Raw genomic sequence first — 24,018 nt, 5'->3', positions numbered from 1 at the left:
GGGCTAGGTGGGGGGTGGGAGAGGTGGGGAAGGGTGGGGAGGGGGAGGGGCTGGTCACCCCGTGGTGCCCTTATAAAACTCAACGTTTAACCTACTCACGCCGGCTTGTGCCCGCCCTCACAGTCGGGCATATTTGCGGAATACACCACGCCGCCGTTGACCCTGGCCATTGACCGAGCATCCCAACGTTCCTACCAGCTCCCTCCGCAGGAATGTGTTCGTTAGAGCCGAGTCTAAAACAGTGTTAGACCAGAGGATGCCAAAAGGCAAACAGCACAAAGACAATGCCACCGTGAGGACTTTGAGAGCTGGGGGTGAGCAGCCACATCATGTGACCTCCCTTGCCAGTATCAAAATACAAGAAGGTTTCACCCTTTGCTCACCACAAGAATATGTGATTAATGCAGACATGATTCCTTGCAAAATGTTTCAGTTTGGTGTTTTAACATCTTAACACAACTGTTTTATTACCAAAAACGGTAAAACTTATTCTTATATTTTTATACTGGCAAGGGAGGTCACATGAGGTATATATGAAACCAACATCATTTTTTAGCGCACTATAGTATGACTTTCAGTACTGTACCGATGAATAGTGAGGCCTTCATCCAGCAGTGGAATTGCCATGGCCGATAATGATGACGCTAAAGATAAACGCTTGATTCCTGTATAGCAAAAACGTGGTTGGCTGTCAATGTTCAATAGCCATTGATGTCCACGTGACCAACAACATGAACTCACAGCGACGTGGTCATTTATCATGGAGGTTGAACGCATCGGCTCTCGTGGGCAATGCAGTCGTAAATAGACATCTTCTGCCAAATGGAAAACAACTCTTGGTCTGAATGTTCCAATGCACCACGAATTACCCCGTCCCAAAATCGTGCCTTACCTAACATCCCCATCTCCCACGTAAAACAAAACAAACCCACTGGGCAACCAAAAAAAGAACAAGCATTTTTAATTGTTTTTTTACCCTTCTATCTGGCAACAAAACTGACACCTTTTTTTTACAAGGAGTCATGTTTGCATAGACCACAATACCTGCAGTCATAATGCAAACAAAAAACATAACTCTGATAATGTATGCACTGTCCTTGAAGTTGATTGGTCCACACCCGAGACAGCTTTCCTTAGAGCCTAGTCTCACATGGGTTCGACCAGATGACGCCAAAAGGCGCACAACTCAATGACAAAGCACCATCAGAGTATGAGAGCTCGGGGTAAGCATTTACACCATTGGAACCTCATCTGATCCAACCTATGTGAGACTAGACTCTAAGGAAAGCTGTCTCGGGTGTGGACCAATCAACTTCAAGAACAGTGCATACATTATCAGAGTTATGTTTCTTGTTTGCATTATGACTGCAGGTATTGTGGTCTATGCAAACATGACTCCTTGTAAAAAAAAGGTGTCAGTTTTGTTGCCAGATAGAAGGGTAAAAAACCAATTATCATTTTTTTACTGACAAATGAGATTCCAATGGTGAAGCATTTTTAAGTTTTGACTTTTTCATGTAGTGAGTGTTTAAGCAGCAATAAGGCTTCAAGAGCACACTCGACCAGGTTGCTTGTAGTTTAGTAGTTTGATCTCTGTAGCTGCCTCATTATTTGCGTGGTGAATTGCCAAAGCAGGCCATCTGCTACATTGTGAATGTTTGCAAAAAAAATTGAGATATCATTTTCCAATGTTAAATTTTCAAGAGAGTACAGTTTCGGTGAGGTTTTCACTTATGTACACGATATCATCATCATCGACCATGATCAAACCACTGCTGGAATAAGGCCTCCCCAAATCGTCACCATCTCTTGTTTATGCGATGTAACAATTCGCTTATAAACCGCACACAAACTGATTTAATCACTGTATCTCCTCCTTACGTATATATCGTTAGTTAAAGTGGTGCTGTGATTTCAAGAATTAAAAAGTCTAATTTTTACCATCTTGTATTATTTCCCATTTGATGTCAAGTTTGTACAGGTGTGCTCACTCTATTCGCCTAAATTAACGTATCCGATTTTAAATGTATAAAGCAATTCATCTTTACACGACTCCCTCGAGCACTCTATACAGTACATACTGCGAGTCCAAATCCCAACTACTATATCTGGGGTGACAAAATAGGTAAAGTGCTGTGAAAAGTGATGGGAAGGTTGAATTTACACCACTGACTCAACATCGATGAGCAACGACCCCATGCCGAGTTGAGAACGGAGGCACTTTGACCTTTGACTTGACCCTTGGACAAAGAATATTAAATCTCAACGAGCTCTTGCCCAGTCGCAAGGCACGTGTAGGTCCAGATTTCTTGTGACCCCCCACCCCCATTAAATTATCTGAAACATTAAGGTTTATTTAAAACAGAAATTAATATGTAAAGGAAACTAATGTTAGACATTTGGACCACCATGCACATTGCCAATACTGGTATCATTGTAGTATATACTGTACTGGAAATAATTCTAAGCCATGAAATTGGTTAAGATGTAAATGAGACAGTATTTAAGAGTGCAATATTACATGAGTAGAGAATGTGATTAATAAAGAATTCATTACATTTGCAAATACTCAATACAGTTCAGGGACATATCACAATTTGTATTGTATTGCTCTAATTATAATAAAATACAGTACATGGCAATTATAGTTTTTGTAAGTAGATATTACCGTACACAACATTCGACGATGTTTTCATATCAACCAAATATTATAACTGTGTGATGTGGCATATTTTTCAAATGTTCTATCTGAGGTTAATTAATGTACAGGGAGGTCCAGATGTCTTGTTGTCCCCATTTATTTCTCTACAACTTAATATTTTTTTTTGTAAGTAATGTGTATTTAAAACAGCAATGAATATGCAAAGAAAAAAAATATTCGGTTATAGGGGTAAATTAATTGGCGGGGTCACAAAACATCTGGACCACCGTGTACACTAAACGTGTATAATGTTGACCTAATGTTGACCTTTCGCACCGTTACCTAGCCACCCGTGGTAATCGGACCAAACTTGCATTACGCATTCGACAAATGCCGCAACATTAAACGGATCATACTACAATTAACAGGCACATAGGAATATAAAGTTCAGATTGTTGGTTGTGCTGGTGGTGGTGGGTGGTAAATGGCGTCGTTGAAAAGGGCCTTGGTGTCTCATGGTGCAACATTGCCTCCCACAGGCCAGAGCTGCCTCTCCCCACTAAATCTCTCGGCTCTGCCCACCTAATTAAACTGCGCTAGGTAATTAGCCAAGCGAGTAATACTGCATTAACGTGGAGACTATTCCATAATTGGATGCTCCTCGGAGCCATCTGTGCCACTTATTGGATTCACACGCAGGACTATTGGCTCTTTGGAATGGAGGTTGTTTCTTGGTCACCAAACCGTGATGGATTAAAATACAGGAGGGGTAATAGTGTTATATAGAAGCCACGACTTTACGTGACAAATCTTGGTTTTTTAAAAAAAAGGTTCAGCGTTTGAAAACTATTTCAATCTGTATCCACTATCTTCTTGGTTCTTTCGGTAAAGTCACGTAGAAGGGAAGTAATAAAATAATAAAAATAAAACATAATAAAATAATTATCACGACGTTTCGGCCACAACGCAAGCAGCCGTCCTCAGGTGAAGACCAGGTCTGTCAGGGAGACAGCCTGCCTTGGCGGCAAGCAGCGCGTGTCCGGGATTTTGGCGGGAAAAGTCGTGAGCGCGCGCCCGAGATTTTGGCGGGAAAATTCGCGAGCGCGCGCCAGAGACCGAGAGACGTTTGGGCTTGCGGGTGAGGCTCGTTTCGCTGACTCTGAGGCGATCTCAAAAACAATAAAAAATAATATTAATAACCGGCACGTGCTGTTAATTTTTATTTTATCATAATCGCAAGCGTTACATTAACGTGTTGGGGGATGCTCAGCAAACAGCACTAAATACCCACCCACAAACCGAACACTTTAATGATGCAGTAACTTTACATGTCGTGCATAACCGTAGTAAACTCCGTACATTTTATAACAAACTAAACACGCGCATACATCGTTGACAACATTCGCAAACTTAACTTATATATGCGCAAGATGTTGAACAAAAAGAACGCGTAATTTCCACAAAACACACAAAAAATATCCCGACTCGGAAATTTTCGTGGCTCCAATTAACATTTAATTTTATTGATTTAATTTAATTTCGCTATTGATTGAATGTACATGCTTTGTGTGAACACGTGCAAGTGATTTTTCTTCTCTCTTCACAATAATGAGCTATAAATAAAGCCGGGGGTGGGGGAAACAGGTGAATAATACATTTTGTTAAAACGCTTAAGTGACGACTACCGTATAATCTCATTAAGCTATCACCAGGTAATTATCATGATATTGTTCTTTTTTATTATTTTATCTATCTACGTGGCTTTACCGAAAGACCCAAGCATAGATAATTATAATTTTGATCATTTGATTAGTGAGTGGTAGGATAAACCACAGGTGCGGTAAGCAATCGCGTGATTATAAAGATTATTTATCATTCATTTGTCGCCCCCTACCGTCCCTATAAATTAGAAACTTTCCTCATTCCTTCGCTACTATGAGGAAATTAACAACGTTACGGTGCAAATGGGTTTTATCGGTTAAAAGGTAAGATACGAGCATATACGCAAGTTAAACCAAGACGGGTAAAATACATATCACAATTGCTATTTATATTATTGGTTCTTTCGGTAAAGTCACGTAGAAGAAAAATAATATTGTTTTTTATTGTTTTATATTTTTATTATATTATTATTTACCTTCTACGTGACTTTACCGAAATAACCAAGAATATGAATCGCTGCAGTCACGAAAGCTTTAAATCAAAATTGCTATTTAATTACACGGTATTTGTAACGTTTTTGTTTTGTTATTACAGTAAATTGCAACGATTCTATTTTTCTACGGCGTTAAATCAAGTTGCAAGTATCATTTTTGGTACAACATTTTATAAGACATGAAGGGGTTGTTATTCCTATTGTTTTTTCCATGTATACAAATATTAAGTCCATAAATAACTAGAGGGTACGGACACCAAGTTTATATAACAACAACCTCAAGGCAGTATTGTAAATAAAATGTAATGAAGAAAGCCATTGAGAAAGTATTGACCCAAATGGGATTCTCCTTTAAAGAGATTAACAACATTAAGGAGAAATCTTCTGCGGGTGAAAATTATATAATTTTATTTTGCCACAAACTATTACATTTGTAGCCGTAGTTATTGTAATGTAAGCACTAATATGTAAAACCTAATGAAACTCTAGTGGCTATAAATATGAGTGTAAATACCAACGTTTCAAAACGTCACGGTCTGTTAAATTCTTTACAAATATGGTTTGTCTTGTACTTGCGAATAATACTGCCAAATAATCATTGCATCTGGCGTTGATTTGTTAATGTTAAGCGGTTGTGTAACCACGAATACGTCTCTTTAAGTTGTTGAAGTGCATTCAGGGTACTCCTGTAAAGCTGATTTATTTTTCAGATGGTGCCTTGTTTCATACTTGTCAATCCCTTATCAGTGCCCTTATTACAGACCAATTTAGACATTTAGTGACCCCATGCCCCTTTATAAATCTCAACGTTCATCCTGCAAAGTCCCATCACAAGGGAAAAACACAAACAAATAGGCAATCTTTCGATTTAAAGCTTTCGTGACTGCAGGGATTCATCTTCTTGGTTCTTTCGGTAAAGTCACGTAGAAGGGAAATAATAAAATAATAAAAATAAAACAAAGACAATCACCACGACTATACTCGCCACTATACTCACCACTACATACCTGTAAAAAACCCCTTATCAGTGGCCTACCTTATTACAGACCAATTCAGACACATTTAGTCACCCCATGCCCCTTAAATCTCAACGTTCATCCTAGCACGAAGCTATTGGTTTCAGTTTCTCGTTTCATTTTTTAAATAATAATAATAATTATAGCCCAGGCTGAAATCGACCAGAATGTATTTTTTAGATCTAGAGAGCTAAGCAGTTCTTGTGTCTGGCTACCACTTTCATAACATGCCACCATGCACTTCGCTTTGTTGTATAGGGCTATGTTGCGAGCAACAGAGAGTGGTGCAGAAAGATACGTTGTATTGTAGTAATGCTTCCATGTCTATGCTACTACCCCACCACCAGCACCACCAAACCATCCTGAATTGTGTTCAAATAACCCCCAAGTAATCGCCAGTGTGTGTGGGGTCGATTTCAAACCACAAATGCCTTTTTTTTTTAAAGAGGCATCTCTGAAACGGCTCTTTAAGTTATTTTCTTGGTTCTTTCGGTAAAGTCACGTAGAAGGGAAATAATAAATTACTAAAAATATAAAACAAAAACATTTCTCACGACGTTTCGACTGCAACACAAGCAATCATCATCAGGTGTGAAATCCACAGCACTTTTTTATTTTTATTTCACATTTTATTGCTGTGGATTTCACACCTGATGATGATTGCTTGTGTTGCAGTCGAAACGTCGTGAGAATTTTTATTGGTTTATATTTTTTTTATTTCTCTTCTACGTGACTTTACCGAAGGAACCAAGAATATGAATCCCTGCAGTCACGAAAGCTTTAAATCGAAATTCATCCTGAATTATGTTCAAATAACCCCCAAACAATCGCATCTCTGAAATGGCTCTTTAAAGTTGTTGAAGTGCTGATTTTTTTTTCAGATGATGCCTTGTTTAATACTTGTCAACCCCTTATCAGTGCTCTACCTTATTACAGACCAATTCAGACATTTAGTCACGCCGTGCCCCTTAAAACATCTTAACGTTAATCCTACAAATTCCCATCACAAGGGAGAAACACAAACAAATAGACAAACAAATATTTTGCCCGCTGTACACTATATTGACCTGAGAACTCGCTTCCCCCTGTACAAGAATACGGGTTAACCGTATGGGTTGACGACTATGTTGTTTGTTGTATTTCCAGTAAACTTAGAGATGTTTGGGATGAACGCTCTCAAATCATGCCGCACGTACGGGAGGAAAAAAATCCGACTCTCTGTGCCCAACAACGACGACACGGGGATCTTCAACACTTCCCCTGTGCCTGCAGATGAAGGTGCAAACGGTGTGTGGGTTTTATTTTATTTTCTACCTACGTGACTTTACCGAAAGAACCAAAGAGTATGGATCCCTGCAGTCACGAAAACTTCAAATCGAGATTGGTTGGGCGCTTCCTTCAACAAACCTTTCGGTGAACTAAACAGAAATGTTACCCCCCACCCCTACTCTTCGTTAATTTAAAGATAACCTTGTATGTGCTGTATTGGCTAAATTCCAGCTTTAAGATTTGTATTAATAATCTGCTTGTCTTTCGATTTAAAGCTTTCGTGACTGCAGGTTCTTTCGGTAAAGTCACGTAGAAGGGAAATAATAAAATAATAAAAATAAAACATAATAAAATAATTCTCACGACAGCGCTGTCTTCCCGACAGACCTGTTCTTCACCTGAGGACGGCTGCTTGCGTTGTGGCTGAAACGTCGTGAGAATTATTTTATTTTGTTTTATTTTTATTATTTTATTATTTCCCTTCTACGTGACTTTACCGAAAGAACCAAGAAGATGAATCTGCTTGTCATGCAAGTATATGTTGCGCTCGTATGCTGCTGCCCTCTGCTGTGGTATTTTTATAATTGCCGCTTGGATTGAGTAATCCGTTCGGATTTCTTTTTGCACTGCTCTGCGAGAAATCCGATTTGGCTACGTCCGTCTCTTGACCATGATGCTGATGGCACAAACAAGTCCCCCCCGCCCCGACCGTAGCATCGGCTTCTAAGATGCTACCAGATGGCAGCTGTTGCTAAAATTCCTAACACACAGGTTACAGCCCCATTCTTTACAAGTGTAACACGCTCCTTTTACCGACTATCGGATCGATTACCATCAGGCAGTCCGTGTGCTCAACTAATTGAGCTATATAAATAAATGTATAAATGCTGCTTGTATCGCTGCTTTTATGAATGCCCATGAAAGTTAACGAACAATGTATTTTTGTCTTGTGATGCAGTGTTTGCCACGTGGAAAAATAATAGGAGCCTCACACCGATACATGAGGACCAAACCCTTCAGTCATTTAAACCCGCTCCACATACAAGCACCTCTGTAAGGTAAGCTAAACATTGCACGATGCGTGCTTTGAGTGCGCTTTTAAATTGACCGTTTCACAATATTCCTTAACTTAAATGTTTGCGTTTAGTTACGCGAGTGCAAATAGTGCAGCACGGAGAGGTTGCGGATGAATACCGCGGAGCAAGCGCTAAGGCGGCCAGCCGACTTGCGTAAGACCCGACCTTACGCAGGCTTCACCAGGATTAAAGTAAATAGAATTGTAGCGTTACGTAATTATTTTCCTTTTGTGTAATTACGTAATTGGTTGTTTTCTGTTAAAGTGCACGTGGCCGTCACTTAGTTGCGAATGGCGGGTGTTGGTATTTGGTGTATGTGAAGCATTCGATTCCCGCTCACGGCCAACATCAGTTACGATATTCTGAATCGGTCCTGGGCTCCCCTTGATCGACTCGGCCTCAAACGAGTGCCCGGTGCGGTACGTAAAAACATCGCCACTGGGGAGAGAAAAGCGGCCGCGCATGGTGCTGGTCACCCACCCCCTCGTATGCCATTCTAGCCTTAATAGGTGCTCGCTAACAACACTTGTCCCAGCAGTCTGAGGCTATACGGGGGATCTTTGTATGTGACGTCTAGGCCTAGCTGAATTCACGGTAATCATTGACTGCTTTATGTTAATTATATATTTACGCAGTAGCTGCTACATCGACAGTTCCTAATATAGTCAGCCAGCTGTGTAGAGAACATCATGTAGCCGCTACTTAGTTGCCCAGTGTAATATAGTCAACCTGTCTCTCTTAAGAGACATCAAATCGGGTGGACTTTTATAATATATAACTTAAGAAGACACCGTCTCGGAGTGCTACATTACACATGTACAAACGGTTTATTTTTCTTGATTAAGCTCCATACTGAGCACACTAGTCAAAAAATACTTGTTGGGGTTCTGCCTATAAGTGTGCATGAAAGGTAGCATATATAAAAGTGTGGCAAAACGACATTCACCAAGGAATCGCACTCCCCATAAACCCCGCAACTATTCCGAATCGTTACAAGCATCTTTTTTAAGCTCCATGTATTATTCTAAGCCAACGTCTCCTCTCTTACAGGAGCAGGTCTTCACTGCAAGAACCCAAAACAAAGACAACTGTATGTTTTTATATTTTGTCAGCCTCTTGTCAAAACTCGTGTAATTCCCTCGTGGGAGACTTCACTTCATCAATGCAACTTACAATAGCCTTTGGAGAGCATCACGGGTCTGACATGACATGTTGCAGCACTATCTTAAACGTGCATTCTGCCCAAAATATTGGGATGTACCTCCTTCAAATGACATTTCAAAACCCCAACTGTGGTAACACTGAAGATGCATGTGTCCATATTTTCCACACAAAAAATGAAACTTCAAAACATTTAAATTTTACTATATACAGCAGAAGTGCAACATTTTCTATGTTACGAGAAGATTGTCAGTGAACAAAGTACTGACAAAAGTGGGTTCCACTGGTTTTGCTGTGTGTATGAAAGTACACTTTTTACCATGCAATGTTTTCAATCCTCCCCTGAGGTAATTGCTGTCATGTTCCGCCCCGGTTGTGTCACTTTATAAAATGTATGTTGTATGCATTTTGTCTTTTGCTCCTGACACCTTTTGGTTTACTTTTTTAAAAGTTATGCATAATTTTTTTTTCCCCAAAGGATTCGGCCAGCTCCGTGGAGACTGTGGAAAGCGGTGAGAATATAGTTAATTATTGTATCATCCATTTATCACCTACACAAAATAAATATAATTGCTTCCAACCATACAAAAATAGTGTTATCTGTTAGGCAAGTGGTTTGATCAATTTACTGACTAAAGTAAGACCATGCATCAGCCTTTTTAATAGTTTTAAAAAACAGTTGGCTGGATTTATTATTAGCTGTCTTGTAAAAATGTGAGGTCTCTGATTTGACTGATCATCATGTTAGTGTTATAGATAATGTCACAGGTTATGTCTTTAATTCTATCCCTCCTGACGAATGGAGACCAGCTTATAATACAGAGGGTAATACGTGTACCCCCCTATATGCATTGTCATAAGAGTTGTGTTTGTTATGTTAATACAAAATATGTAACTTTGTTTACATAACTAAGACGCACACATTCATCCTCTTCTGTACAAAACTTTCGAAACACACATGATGAATGGTCCCTGTAGAGCCATCAATCCCAAATCACCATGCATTAAAGACAACAAATGCACTAAACACTTCCGACGACAACTTCTGAAAGACAGACTGCACCAGATGGATACACACTGCATCGTCACAACACCCGAAGATTTACAACTTCCATCAGAATTTGTACTTCTGCCGTTGTAGGGTAGTTGACTGAGGCAGTCAACTACCCTACATAATTTCTCAACTCTGGAAGCACACCAGGTGGTTGCACACAAACTCAACCTCAAGATTGGCGCACCCATCATGCTTCTCAGGAATCTAGACCCACCAACACTTTTCAATACTACATGATTTTGCTGTGAAGACTTAATGCCCCATGTAGGTGAAGCCACCATCATGACTGACCATGCAGCAGGGCACAATGTCTTCATTCTGCCAATTCCAGTCATTTCTTCTGACCTGTCCTTTCTATTTAAACACTTTCAATTCCCTTTCCACCTCAGTTTTGCAAAGAGCATCAACAAGGCACAGGGTCAAGCATTCATAGTTGTTGGCCTCAACCTGCTAAGCCCATGCTTCTCTCATGGTCAACTCTATTCGTTACTCCAGAGTTGGCAATTCCAAAAACCTTTTCACATTGGCACCAGATGACGATATCCAATATTGTATATCTCAAATCTCTCCAATGATAACACATTTAAAAGATGTCCTCATTAAACAATCAAGCCATGTAAATATCACACAAACAAAATATAGACATTTACGGACTTAATTTGCAGAATACAATTGTTCTAAGAGATGGCATACCAAGTCATTACTCTTAATATTTCATTACTGAGACCCGTCCAAAGCCAGGTACCTTCTTAGCTATTGACAAATACAATTGCTCAGATTAATATTTTTTAAATTAAAAAAAATGTGGGCTAATAATAAAGAAAGGGTATTAAAATGGTGCGAACATGCTATTTTCACAAATACATTTTGATGTTGCTATATGTAATACAAAAACTCTTTATACAGGTGTAAAGGAGAGCCAACACAAGGTTGCAGAGGGTTCGTCTTTTATTCCATCCTTCAGTCCACACTCGTCCCCAGCCTTCTCAATCTCGTTTCCGCCAAGATCTCTTCTTAGGTTTAGGTTTTTTCGGTAAAGTCACGTACCTACGTGACTTTACCGAAAAAACCTAAGAATATGAATCCTCGCAGTCACGAAAGCTTCAAATCTGGTATCTCTCCTATTCCCTCCCGTTCTCCCTCTTATAGCTCCTCGCTTGCTCTTCCCCCTTCCCCTGTGACCATCCCACTCCACCTCTTCTTGGTGGGAACCCTTCCCCTGACATCCCTTACATCGGTAAAACCCTTGCCCAACGTGACGTTATCGAAGACGTGTTTTGGCTATACAGTACTGCACAGTGCAAACGGTTTACCTAATGGTCTGGTGGTTTTGACGCTTCTAAGATTCTCATCTCCACGTCAAAATAGTAACGTGAGAGTGCTCCGTCTGTTGGAAGGTGTGACCTAAATCCAATTGAGAATTATGTATTTATGTACTGTAACACACTTAACACGCACAACGCAAATGTTCACATTCCCGCATGCATCTAGCAGTCCAGTTTGAGGACGTTAAGACAGACGCCTAATATGGCGACTCGTTAACGTTCAAGTGACGGTGTTAGGGGCGATCGTGTGAGTGGGTAAAGAGTAAAGGAAATGGGGGTCTTGTGTGTTATTAAGGTGACATTTAAAGTGTATACACACAATATGAAGAGTGACTCGGCATCCTTTAGAACAATAACAAAGGTGGAAATCGTGTGAATTAGTTACTGTCATAGGTATGGGTACGTCTATGCTAATTTCTTTATCCTTTTTAAGGCTGCTCTTACATTATTCTAATCTTGTTTTTTTAGACTACCTCTTTTTATATAGCAGCTTGAGTGTAGGTGCAGAGCTTTGTTTTTTGAAAATTCATGGTGTTTGCATTCGTTCTCCCTTCAACAAGGTGACATGCTGATGATGGGAACCTTTTTAAATACGGAGGAGTGCACAAACTCGGCTTGACAAAACGTAAATGAGTCGGCAAACAGTGGTTGCCTAGAATTTAATATAAAACTTGTCTTAGTCATGACACCAAAGTAGGAAGCAAACTTTGTGAATCATCTGTAAGTCCCCTAATTTACCATTGGGAGCAATGTTTTTTAACAAGAACCCTCAAACCTCCAAAGTGTCTTGTGCGCCTGCGTGGCTTGATGTACATTGTGGTGTTTTTTTCCCCCACCAGAGGAAACGTACCTAAGCTCGTATATGACGCTGCCGTCTGGGGTCTCCCCCTTCTTAAACCAGCTGCAAAGCGACATGATGATGAGCTCCTCCCTGGCCACGGACGATACACTGCAAAGGGAGGATAACACCTCAGATTTAGACTGCACCACCACAGAAACAATGCGCAAAGAAGAGCATGCCACACGTGAGATTATTGTCACATTCATTAGCACTCTTGTCATTGCACTCCACTTTAGTTTTTAGTTTGCCTTCGTTACATTATTTGAATGAACATGTTGCCTCGACTATGCTTTGCACTTTGTTGCAATAACTTGTATAATTCTGGTGTATGTGTGGGCTTGTGCTTTAGTGCATATTTCGTAAGTGGCACACAGCTCTTTCCAGTTGATTTTAATAATGCCATTATTTTACTCTGTGGGGGAGGGGGAATTTCAGTCCCACAAAATAGTGATTTTCTTGCCAATCCAGGTACTGATGTATGTATTTTGAGCTTCTTTGTAAATACACGATCGGCAAAGACACGGTTAATATTAACACGTTCCTTCGGAGTGGGCAGGTAGGAACTTGGTTGGACAGAGCATTCGTGCACGACAGACAGACAAATAATCCCTGGTGGGCAGTGTGGAACCTGTTGTTCCTACCTGTATGTATAAAAGATAACTTGACTTTAGGTAGCCAGGCAGACAGCCCCCTTAACTATCGCCCCCCCCCCCTCCCTTAGGCCCCTCCCCCCTTAGGCCCCTCCCCTGACCCCCTTTCCCTTAGGTCCCTCCCCTGACCACCCCCCCCATATCCTCAGGCCCCTCCCCTGACCCCCCTTCCTTAGGCCCCTCCCCTGACCCTCCTCCCTTAGGCACCTCCCCTCTCCGTACCCGGAAGTAGGTCTCCGCCAATCAAAGAGCTGTTTGTAAGGTCTCCACCAATCAAAGAGCTGTGTGTATTATATATTTATTTATGCGCGACAGACAGACAGCTAAATAATCCCTGGTGGGCAGTGTGGAACATTGTTCCTCCCTGTATTAAAGTTAACTTGTGGTTGTACGATAACGTGACAATGTAAATTGGTGAAAACACACATTTTTGTCTTTGGACAGATGACGCGGATGTGGAGGGCATTGCAGAGACGGAGGTCCTAGGCGAACCTGAAGCAGACCAAATTGGTGTAAACACAGCAGACTTCGACTTTGCACAGTCTACAATGATCAACAGCAGCTGTCCACTGGGCACCATCAACATGGACCTGCCTGAGGATATTTCAGAAATATATGGTTGGTGTCAAGTCTGGATACATTTTTCTGTGTTCAACGGTTTTTCAAATGTAACAACGCTATCTTGCCATTTTAAAAAAATCTATATTCTTAGGTAGCTTGTGGCTCAGGGCTGAGTTTGTGCTGCTGAGTGTTCGAATTTTTGTTTGAATCGCCTGCACTTTAACTAGGTGGGTTCTCAAGTGTTGGGAGTTTATGGTTGCAGTCTGATAACCAGGAACTAAACACAAAATATAATTTAAAACGTTCGTTGATTTTGATTAACTTAAAATACAGAAACAATCTCATAGCAGATCCTGCTGTAAACCTTTTTTTGAGTTTTCTACCACGGGCTCAGGGCAGTAAATAGTCACCAACTATGCTCTTTTGAGCAGGGTATCGTTGACTGCACATTTGAATCAATATATATATAATTGTGTCACGTACGATTGCTTACGTGAAATATATACATGTATGAAGCCTGTTATAAAATGTGCCTATTACAGATTCTAGGACCAGAAAGAAAAAACGCTCCTCTTGCGTGAAAAGGACGAGTCTCAGGTATGGAGAGTTCACCTAGCATGTGCACGAAGATTGCACAGGGTAAATGCATTATGCAATACTTTGTCGGTTTGGTTTTAATAAATGTGATATTAAATCTGCCTTGGTGTACATTTTTCTTAATTAAAATTATCTGGGGAGAATATACTGAATTATATTCTGATTAAAAATGTCAAGTGCAATCGTGATTGGTAATGACGATGCACTTCTTTTTGCTATTTGCCTATAAAATAACCATGTACAGTATATACGTCAAGTAAATCAGGAACATCCATTGTCATTTTAAAAGAAAAATGTAGTTTTACTTTAAAGTTTGGTGCAATGGGTGTGCAGTAATCGTAGAATGTTTCTTTTAGCAAGGGAAGATCTTTGATTAGGACCAAGCCAACGCTGAATGAATCGTCTGCACATATTTCAACATCTTTTTCAGGTATGTCCTTTAAATATTACTTGAGAATTCAAACATTAACTTTTCAGCACTGTGTGATGTAGTTTCCACTAACCCCACCCCACTACAACCCAGATTTGTAATCCACATTTGACCAAGTTACACATTTTATTCAAACGACCAATTTGTCCAAATGTCACCAAGTCGTGAAGAAACGAGGAATAATGTGTAATTACTTCGAAAAGCTAGGTCAGGGAGTTATTCATTGACATAGCATTCCATTAATTGCCATAATGATCTGCAAGGTTAATAATTTGTGCGGTACATATTTGTTAAATTTCGATTTAAAGCTTTCGTGACTGCAGGGATTCATATTATTGGTTCTTTCGGTAAAGTCACGTAGAAGGGAAATAATAAAATAATACAAATAAAACCTCATAAAATAAAATTCTCACGACGTTTCGGCCACAACGCAAGCAGCTGTCCTCAGGTGAAGAAACAGAACTGTCGGAAAGACATTAGGACACTGTCTTTGTGGCCGAAACATCGTGAGAATTTTATTTTATTATGTTTTATTTGTATTTTATTATTTCCCTTCTACGCGACTTTACCGAAAGAACCAAGAATGCATATTTGTTTAAACGAGACAACATGTAATTATTAGAACGATTAACCACTGAAAGGGGAATATAATAAAGCATGTAATGTATGGAAAAAGAACAACGGGCGAGATTGGAAAATAAATAAAAAAAGGATTGGACTAAAGTATCAGGAAAGATGAGGATCGGGAGTAAGACGCTACACAAAGGCCTCAACGCTGCACGGAGTATCGTAGTTTCTGTTTTCGCAAGCAGAGGGGGGAGATTAAGAGTGAGGGTGGCCACACGTCCAGTTTTTTTTATGGGAGGCTTGAGTTGATTTAGTTCAACGATTATGCACTGGTTTGCATCGTTGTGTCATGTACATCTTTGTTTTCGGGTTGTCTGTGTGTTTTGGCATGAACCCCAATGTTTCACTCTATACATCCGTAGCTTTTTCAACAACTTAATTTTTAATCTCTAATGAAAAAGAGCAATTGTGTCAAGCGCCTCTGTCTACAATCTTCATCTCCTGGTATGCATTAGGGCAATTGCTCAAAGTCCCCTACTTATACCATTTTATAGCGTTTCGTGGCAGTTTTGACAAATGTGCAGTTTTTGTTATCTGTGCTAATGCACTACTGCCAACGCAGTATCACAAGGAAGACGTTTTGAAAAGTTGCTAAAAACAACTTGCCAATGCAGTCTCTGAAATGTTATGTTAAGCCACAAGATGGCGCTTGCAAATTCCTCACCTGTTAGGAAAAATAACAAAAAATATATTTCATTTAAAATTTGTTACAGGGAAAAAAGTTTACAGACTGGGAAACCCGAACGTGTCGTCGAGTGTCTTGGTGAAAAAAACTCCGAAATCTGCTCTGACAAATCTAACCAACAACGAAGCCACTCTACACACACCTAAGGTGCTTATGTACTCTCGGACAACATCTTGTGATTACGTTTCCATAATAATACAAGTCATTTTAACATTTGTCCCTGTTCCATTGCGGGCAAAACACATGCATACTTGACTCAAGATCAGGTCACCATGGTTTATTATGTTGATCCCGCAATATCTTCATCCTTTTTGGATCTTAGTTGCAAAGTCGACACCCTATCCTTACAATTGTTGCGTTTGACCTCCCTGGGTGTCACTCCAATACCGGTCTTAAACACAACCCCCATGATAGCCACGACATTGAGGGCTTCATCAGTGGATTGAGCAAGGGCTGTAAATTATTATTTGCTATTAAAGGCACTGTAAAACAGCTATATTTAGAAGTTTAATTACTATAAATAAAAAATATGCATTCATGGCACAATGACGCTCAATCCAATATTTGTATAGACTGAGCAATCGCCTTCATGTTTTACCAATGAATTATTGAATTAATTTAAGTTAAATGACAATGGCAGATAAAACCATGGCTTGATGTACTGAGGAGATTATATAGATATATACAAGTAATGCTCGACCATGGGGCTGTTTGTTCGTGCATAGTTGTCCTCAACTGAGGTGGGATTGCCGATTTTATTGTTATATATAAAGCATTTGTAAAACATCCAACAGATAATTAACAAGGTGCCATGCTAAGTTTGGAATAGCAAATCGGTCTTTACCTGTGCATATTAAATGTTCTACCCGTGCACATTATAGGTTAAATGCTCCCTATGATCTACCAAACAATACGAAAATTCCCAAAACAAGAAATATCCAAGCATTCATAAAATCCAGTGAGTCTTTCCCAGCTTAAAATGTCGTGTTACTCTAGAACAGGTGGCCTACAGGCCAAACTTAGCCCAGAAAATCCCTTGGAATGGCTTGTGGAGAGCACTTTGCCAGGACATGAAGATAAACCAATTTATTGAAATGAAAGTGAGACAATAAGAGACCAGAGGATGAGTGGTACAGATTCATGGTCCGATTATATAGAATGCTATGATGTTACTTGACCTGTCATCACATGCCAATTTCACTTTGTGGCTCTCCAGATCATCTAATTTAACCCGTGATCTAGGATGATGAATTAATGTTATGGTCCTAAAACAAATAACGTGGTGGTTGTGGTGTATTACTAGCCAACATGCAGTGAAGCGCTAGGAGAGATGAGCAACTCCAACTCTTCTGTTGTCGTCGCCAAGCACGTTTCGTTCAAACAGCCCATAGCCTGCACCTTTCCGACTAACGAGGTCACATCCCAGTCCTTGCAGGTATTTAATGCTCGTTCCTATCCACACGTATGTTTTCATCCCTTTTTCTCCTTAAGTCTTCTTATCTTGCTTTTGTGCTTTCATATGGATCGTTCTGTTTTGAATTCTCCCTGCTGTCAACACTAACGTGGGATGTTGGCATGGTGGCTCTGCACTACAAGGAGCGGTTCTCAATCAGACGTAAAGTTGTGGTCGACTTGACCCATCATTCCTTCGGGGACGATGAGTACCACTTTTTGGAGAGGTCATCAATGTTCTTGGATCAGTCGGTAAAGTCACGTAGAAGGGAAATAATAAAATAATAAAAATAAAACCTGAAATTCTCACGAAGTTTCGGCCAGGAGTTTACATATCAACAGATGAATTTCCTCTGATATGTAGTTCGCTCTGCTCTTCCCACCCAGCTTAAAATACGCTGCCAAGCTTAGCAGTGTTTCATTAGGACGCGGTCTTTCCCACAGCTCTGTTCTTCACCTGAGGACGGCTCCTTGTGTTGTGGCCAAAACGTCGTGAGAATTGTATTGTTTAATTTTTTATTATTATTTCCCTTCTACGTGACTTTACCGAAAGATCCAAGAAGGTCATCAATGGTTTTCCTAATGGATGGACTTAATCCCACGAAGGCAACGTGTCAATTCCACCACTAGCTCAGTGCTAAAAAGGAGATGAGCAACCCGCTTAATCACTGACACTTATTAGCAGACTGTCGATAACAATGGTTACTTACTTTATAGGTGACATGCATCTAGTCACTCTGCTTCAGAAGACTGAATCGATTTGCTTTGAAGACCTCTAAATTCTTCCTCCTAAGATTAATGTTGATTACAAACGGACTTGTTTGGCATATTTAGCTGTCTTTTGACACTTTTTTTTAAAGTGTAACTTGAATTAAGAGCCTCTAACTTCCTGGTTTTTTTTAGACTAGAGACCTCTGACATTCTAAGATTTGTCTGAGAATCGAAATATAGTTTCAGAGGGAGTAATTCGCTATAAATAAATCACTCCACCACCAAAAAAAAATGAAAATGCTCGGTACTGACTAACAAGGCACTGTAGCATACAAATCAGTAAAGTAAAACTGCACTAAATCTTTGTTATTACATTTAACTTTCCATTTAATAAAAACAATAATCCGCAAAATGCTGTACTCCTGCAACATATAAACAATGATATTCACTGTTTGTTCATATATCAATGGTCGCTAACAACATTTTTATTATTCGTTTTCCCCTTTTTGTGTAAATGTTGATGTGCAGGTATCGCACACAATCAAATATTTTCAGACAAAGACCAGCACACCTCAAAAGATGATCAACAATTTAGCTGTAAGTAGAACATTTAAGACATTGTAAAGTTCAGAGACGACCAGTGGGGGGGGGGGGGGGTTGGCCAATGTGGATATTGATAACTGATGTCGATATAATGAGATTAATCGATGCTCCCGTGTTTTTAAATCCTTTATATTAAGTTCACTTGCTTGCTTGCGCGCTTACGACCGTGCAAATATTTCGGTCGTTTTTTAACCCACTTCCCGTGATCCAATCGAGCTGACATTTTGCACACAGACTCGTTGTGCGTCACAATTTATTTTCGTGAAATTTTTTTCCAAAATTTTACACTTATTAGGAAAATATATATATATTTAATTACCAATTGCTTAATGGTGGCAGGCAATCATCTGACCCATAGGTGGCAGCCATCTCAAGCCAGAGGACGAGAGGACTCTAGCTGCCACACATATAAAGGATTTATAGTGAAAAACTTTGTTTTTACGGGTTAAATTCTTCCTGACTGGCTGTTAGCTGGGCATTTCTCCACCCCAACAAGAAGTGGAAACGGCAGCTGTCTTTTCCATATCATAGCAATGGGTTCTCTAACGAGTGTTTAATTATAATTAATATATATCTCTTTTCCTGAATCTGGGGCATCTTGAATTACTTGCAACTCTAAGATTTTGCTTTTGCCAAGTGCCGCCAACTAGAATGATTTGAAGACTCGAGTCGAGTGCCGTGCACTTCATGATATCTCTGCATTGTGTGTGTGTGTGGCTGCAGCTGGACTTGTCGCCTGTGGCCCAGGAGAGCTTGAGTGAACTGGAGCCTAATCAGACTTGGGGCACTGTCAACTCGCAAGAAATTGCGCCTGACTCGCTCTCCTCCAGCTCGAGCGGTATCGAGCAGGAGGTGCTGAAACTCCCATTGCATCTACATCATTGGGCCTCCTTTGCCAATACCAAAATATAAAAATAGGGTTTTTCACCTTTTTTTCTGGCAACAAAACTGAAACCTTTTTACAAGGATTCATGTGTGCATTAACCACAATACTTGCAGTCAAATGCAAACATAAAACACACTATGATAATATAAGCATTGTCCTTGAAACTGATTGGTCCACACCAATGGACGGCTTTCTTTTGAGCCTCGACTCAATTGGTACTCGACCAGAGGACGCCAAAAGGCGTACAGCTCAAAGACAGCGGCACTATCAAAGTAATGAGGACTCGGGGTGAGCATCTACATCATTGGACCTCCTTTGCCAGTACCAAAATATAATAATAGGGTTTTTCCCCTTCTCCCCCCCCCCCCCCCCCCCCTTTGAGCTGTACGCCTTTTGGCGTCCTCTGGTCGAGCACCAATTGGATCGAGGCTCAAAAGAAAGCCGTCCCTTGGTGTGGACCAATCAGTTTCAAGGACAATGCATATATTATCAGTGTTTTTTTGTTTGCATTTGACTGCAAGTATTGTGGTTAATGCAGACATGAATCCTTGTAAAAAGGTTTCAGTTTTGTTGCCAGAGAAAAGGGGAAAAACCCTATTATCCCATTGCATCCTTACACCACGCCCGCATGCATTTTATAGCACCGGAAAAGCATAGACCAACTTGTTGAGTGTTCATGAAAAAAGACAATTTTTATATTATAATTATTATTTGCCATATTTTATTTTGCTTATCTGTTATTCATATTTATCGATTTATTTTGCCGTGACTTGTTGCATGTCGGAGAAGCGGTGTTATTTTGTTGTTGATGAAACACGATTTTAAGAGCTGCTTGGCTCACAGGGTAATTCAAAATGAACTGAACTGCATAACGCGCTGCCCTAAAAGAGGAAAACTGTACAATAGGTGACGTTTTAGGCAATGGTCCTTCTTTCATAGCAGACAGGGGCAGGCCAGAGGGTAAGTAACAATTGGAAACGACATTACATACCACTGAGCCACTGGGTCACCGCAAGTGGGTACTTCCACCTCTTCCAAGATATTTGACAGCATGGAAGAGTAGGCAAAGGGCTTTCTAGAGCTCCCTCCGCATTTATGATGAGCAAACGATTGTTGGCTATGCCTTTTTCAGCTTGTCATGCAGGCTCCGAGCTCTCAAGAGCTGTGCTGCATCGTGAGCCAGACGTTTGTAACAAAGAAGATGGGCCAACTCAAGCGTTTCCATGCACATGGTGGTCCACGTGATACACGTAGCATACCCCGAGGTGGGTGAATAATCTTGTGCACAGGCCTTCAAAATACCCTTAAGATTGTGACATGTGCACACACACCAAGTGGCGGTGCGAGGCATAAGCAACTCAAAAGCTCCAGGGGCCATAAGTATCTTGACTCGTGCAGCCAGCTATGGCTGCAGGGTTTGGTGGTACATGTTGTTTATTGTGAAAATTAGGTCACAGTTCCTGTGATCACTGTTACATTGCTTTTATGGTTTTATTTTGGTGATTTCGAAAAGTTTTTTTGGTTTGGCCATGTTTGTTGTAGTATGGAGTTAGACTGATGGCCTTAATCTAAGTTGTCTTGTGGTTGTTGTTGTGGTTGTTGTTGTTGTTGTTTGACTTGCATCCCACTGAGATTTTTACACACAGCGTTGGTGTACGATGCTTTTTTTCTGGAATTTTTGCTGGTTTTTTTTCCTGGATTTTCAGTTTGCACAGTCACATTAAGATGTTTTCTTGTTCATGTTTTTGTTTTTTGTTTGTTGCGGTTGCACCCGATTCAAGAGCCGAATGGCTCGCAGGACTATACCTAATAAATGAACTTGAATCTCAAGTGGCCCCAGGAAACACGGCTCAAATTTAAATCATATTATACATAACAAGCTATTTAACATAAAGCAAGTTGATTGCTCTGACGTCTATCTTGTCTGTATCTCTCCTCTATATAGCTCTTAATTTTGTTTACATTTATCTTATCTTACTCGATCTGAAAATTTTGTCTCTTCTCTGGTCTCACTATATCTCTTGTGTCATCTCACTCGGATGTCAACATTTGAAAGGGGAGCCCACAAAAAAGTATGCCTGGTGCCTCGATGGGCTTAACACCACCATTTGACTACAGAGTAATGGTTAATGTCTGCAGTTACGACAATTTTGGATTGTTCCTCTTTTTTGTTGACCATTAGCCAGTGGTGGAGGTTCCTCATTCTTATGGCAGGGTCAACCTCCATTTGGACACCACTGCTGATTCCCAATAAAGTGGTACTTGTTTTATCTACCCGAGGATGATGGTCTGAACTGATCCCAACATTTTTGAGTCTCGTGATTTTAATATTGTCAAATTACCGCGTGTATGAGTAACAATGCGAGTGTACAAACTTGCGAGCGAAAACCACCACGAATCGGTACATTTCCCACGTCTGCCATTATCAACCACGTGCCCTCCGACTAACATGCAATTTTAAAATGTCTATGGATAAGCGCAGTATTAATAGTATTTTTATGCTATAGTTGGACCGTTGTACCAATGTCGCATTTTATATTGTTGCAGATATCCTTTCGGACAACTGAAAGCTGAAGAGTGACTGTAGTGTGCAAATATAAATGCACTAAAGGTTAAGTAACTGCACGATTGCGAGCCTTGTATTTAAAATATTTTGTTGCACTTTAAAAATAGGAATAATATATTAAAAGTCTTCAAGAGTTTAAAGGTTAAACTGTAAAGAATGAAAGCTGCAAATGCACCATGCGGACGAACCCTAAAATTAAATTGTACAGTATTTAAATAAGCACACCATATCATGGGGTTTGTCTGGCAATAAAAAGTCAAATGTAACTCCTCTGCTCGAATTCTTACGTTATGTATGGAGGTGCAATATCCTGACATGCCAGCATAATTTAGTACAGCAAAGTGTGAACTGATATATCACGTCCCTTCTGTATGGGATAGTGTTGCCCCCTTGCATGGCTGGGTTTTCTCCAGGTGCTCTGGGTTCCTCCTACATGGAGAAAATACTAATTGGCTGAATTTCTTTAAAGATAACTGCAGAGCAACTAGTGCCAGATCGCCACCTAGCAGCCTTCTAGCTAGTCTGTGGTCCCTCGGCGATTGTGCAATTTACAATTTGAATGAACGGTGCTGTATGAAATTAATCCATTAGATTTGTTTTGATTTTTAAAATGGTGGTCATTTAAATTACTCAATTGTGTAGTGAGTTCAACTGAGTCGCAGACGTACTCTTTGGAGGCAACACATTACTTAAAACCAACACACGGGGTAACTGCCCCTTAACAGAATAACAACCTATGGTGGTGACCACCAGGCTAACGACACTAATTACACCGTAACTAACGACAACGGACCGGACCACAAGCTTGGGTCTCGGTCCACGTGTTGGACAACTCTGTAGGATGTAGAACGTAGACGAAGGTTTCTTCAGGATGAACGGCAGTCGGTCCCTCCTGGGGGACCCGGCTTATATCCTCCGTGGCGTGGCTGGCTCCGCCCTTCGCCACGACCATCTTCCAGAAGCCTCGAGCAGGATCTCGACCCTGACACGTGACCACCCCTAGCCCCTACTTGGGGCCCCCGTGTAGACTTAACCTGGCACGTGTCCTCTGGGGTCAACCAGAGTGCCACGGCCCTTAGGAACGCCATCTCCAAAATGCTATGGATTACCTCTGCTCGTTGTCTATTGCTCCATCCCTGACACTTGCCTGCTGCTCCAGCAACCAAGGCCTTCGATCAAAAATGCCCAGTCAACCAACTGGGTGGCTGACCATGCCTAGTATGCTGCTGATACCTCCGTCCCTGTCAATCTAGTTTCTCGACCCTCTGCCTCATTCAAGTGTACAAGCATCTTTGCGTGTCAAGTCTTCACCTGTAAAACAAAATCCCTCCTTCACCATTACCTCACAATGCAGTCTTCCTGTACATTGTCTTGATGTGAACGCAAACAAAATATCAATTCATCTTTCCGGGTGGCTGTTTGAACATGAGGATTGTGAAATATGTCGATGGCTTGAGGCCATTCAGCAGTGGCTTTATCATAGCTGGCGACTTCAACTCGCTGGGTCAGTGCAGATTGGCAAAGGAGTGGGGGGGGGCAGAACATAGTAGTGGTGGGGAATCTAATTCGGCTTACAGGTTGATGGCACAGTGCACGAAACACTGCAACACCACCCCTCCCAGTCGGATGCAGGTGCTTTCTAAAATGCACATTTGTATTTTAATATAATGGGAGACGACTTTTAACTTTATTCAAACGAATCACAATACTGC

General features: G+C 40.6%; 1 protein-coding gene across 1 annotated transcript; it reads left to right on the top strand.

Annotated features, from left to right (window-relative positions):
* Positions 1-4,329: 4,329 nt before the first annotated feature.
* LOC144734725 (uncharacterized) lies at positions 4,330-22,572 on the top strand. The gene is made up of 15 exons (XM_078617062.1): positions 4,330-4,353; positions 6,959-7,099; positions 8,040-8,139; positions 9,208-9,247; positions 9,797-9,830; positions 12,537-12,722; positions 13,633-13,806; positions 14,292-14,346; positions 14,703-14,776; positions 16,117-16,235; positions 17,392-17,523; positions 18,780-18,848; positions 19,578-19,706; positions 20,873-21,005; positions 22,288-22,572. Exons 2-15 carry the CDS (start codon positions 6,970-6,972, stop codon positions 22,305-22,307), a joined length of 1,395 nt encoding a protein of 464 aa, XP_078473188.1. The 5' UTR covers positions 4,330-4,353; positions 6,959-6,969; the 3' UTR covers positions 22,308-22,572.
* Positions 22,573-24,018: the final 1,446 nt, after the last annotated feature.

The sequence above is a fragment of the Lampetra planeri genome, chromosome 52, assembly GCF_965212315.1.
Source record: "Lampetra planeri chromosome 52, kcLamPlan1.2.h2, whole genome shotgun sequence".
Taxonomy (NCBI): Eukaryota; Metazoa; Chordata; class Hyperoartia; order Petromyzontiformes; family Petromyzontidae; genus Lampetra; species Lampetra planeri.
The sequence above is the reverse complement of the archived record's forward strand: the minus strand, read 5'-3'. Positions and strand labels throughout refer to the sequence as shown.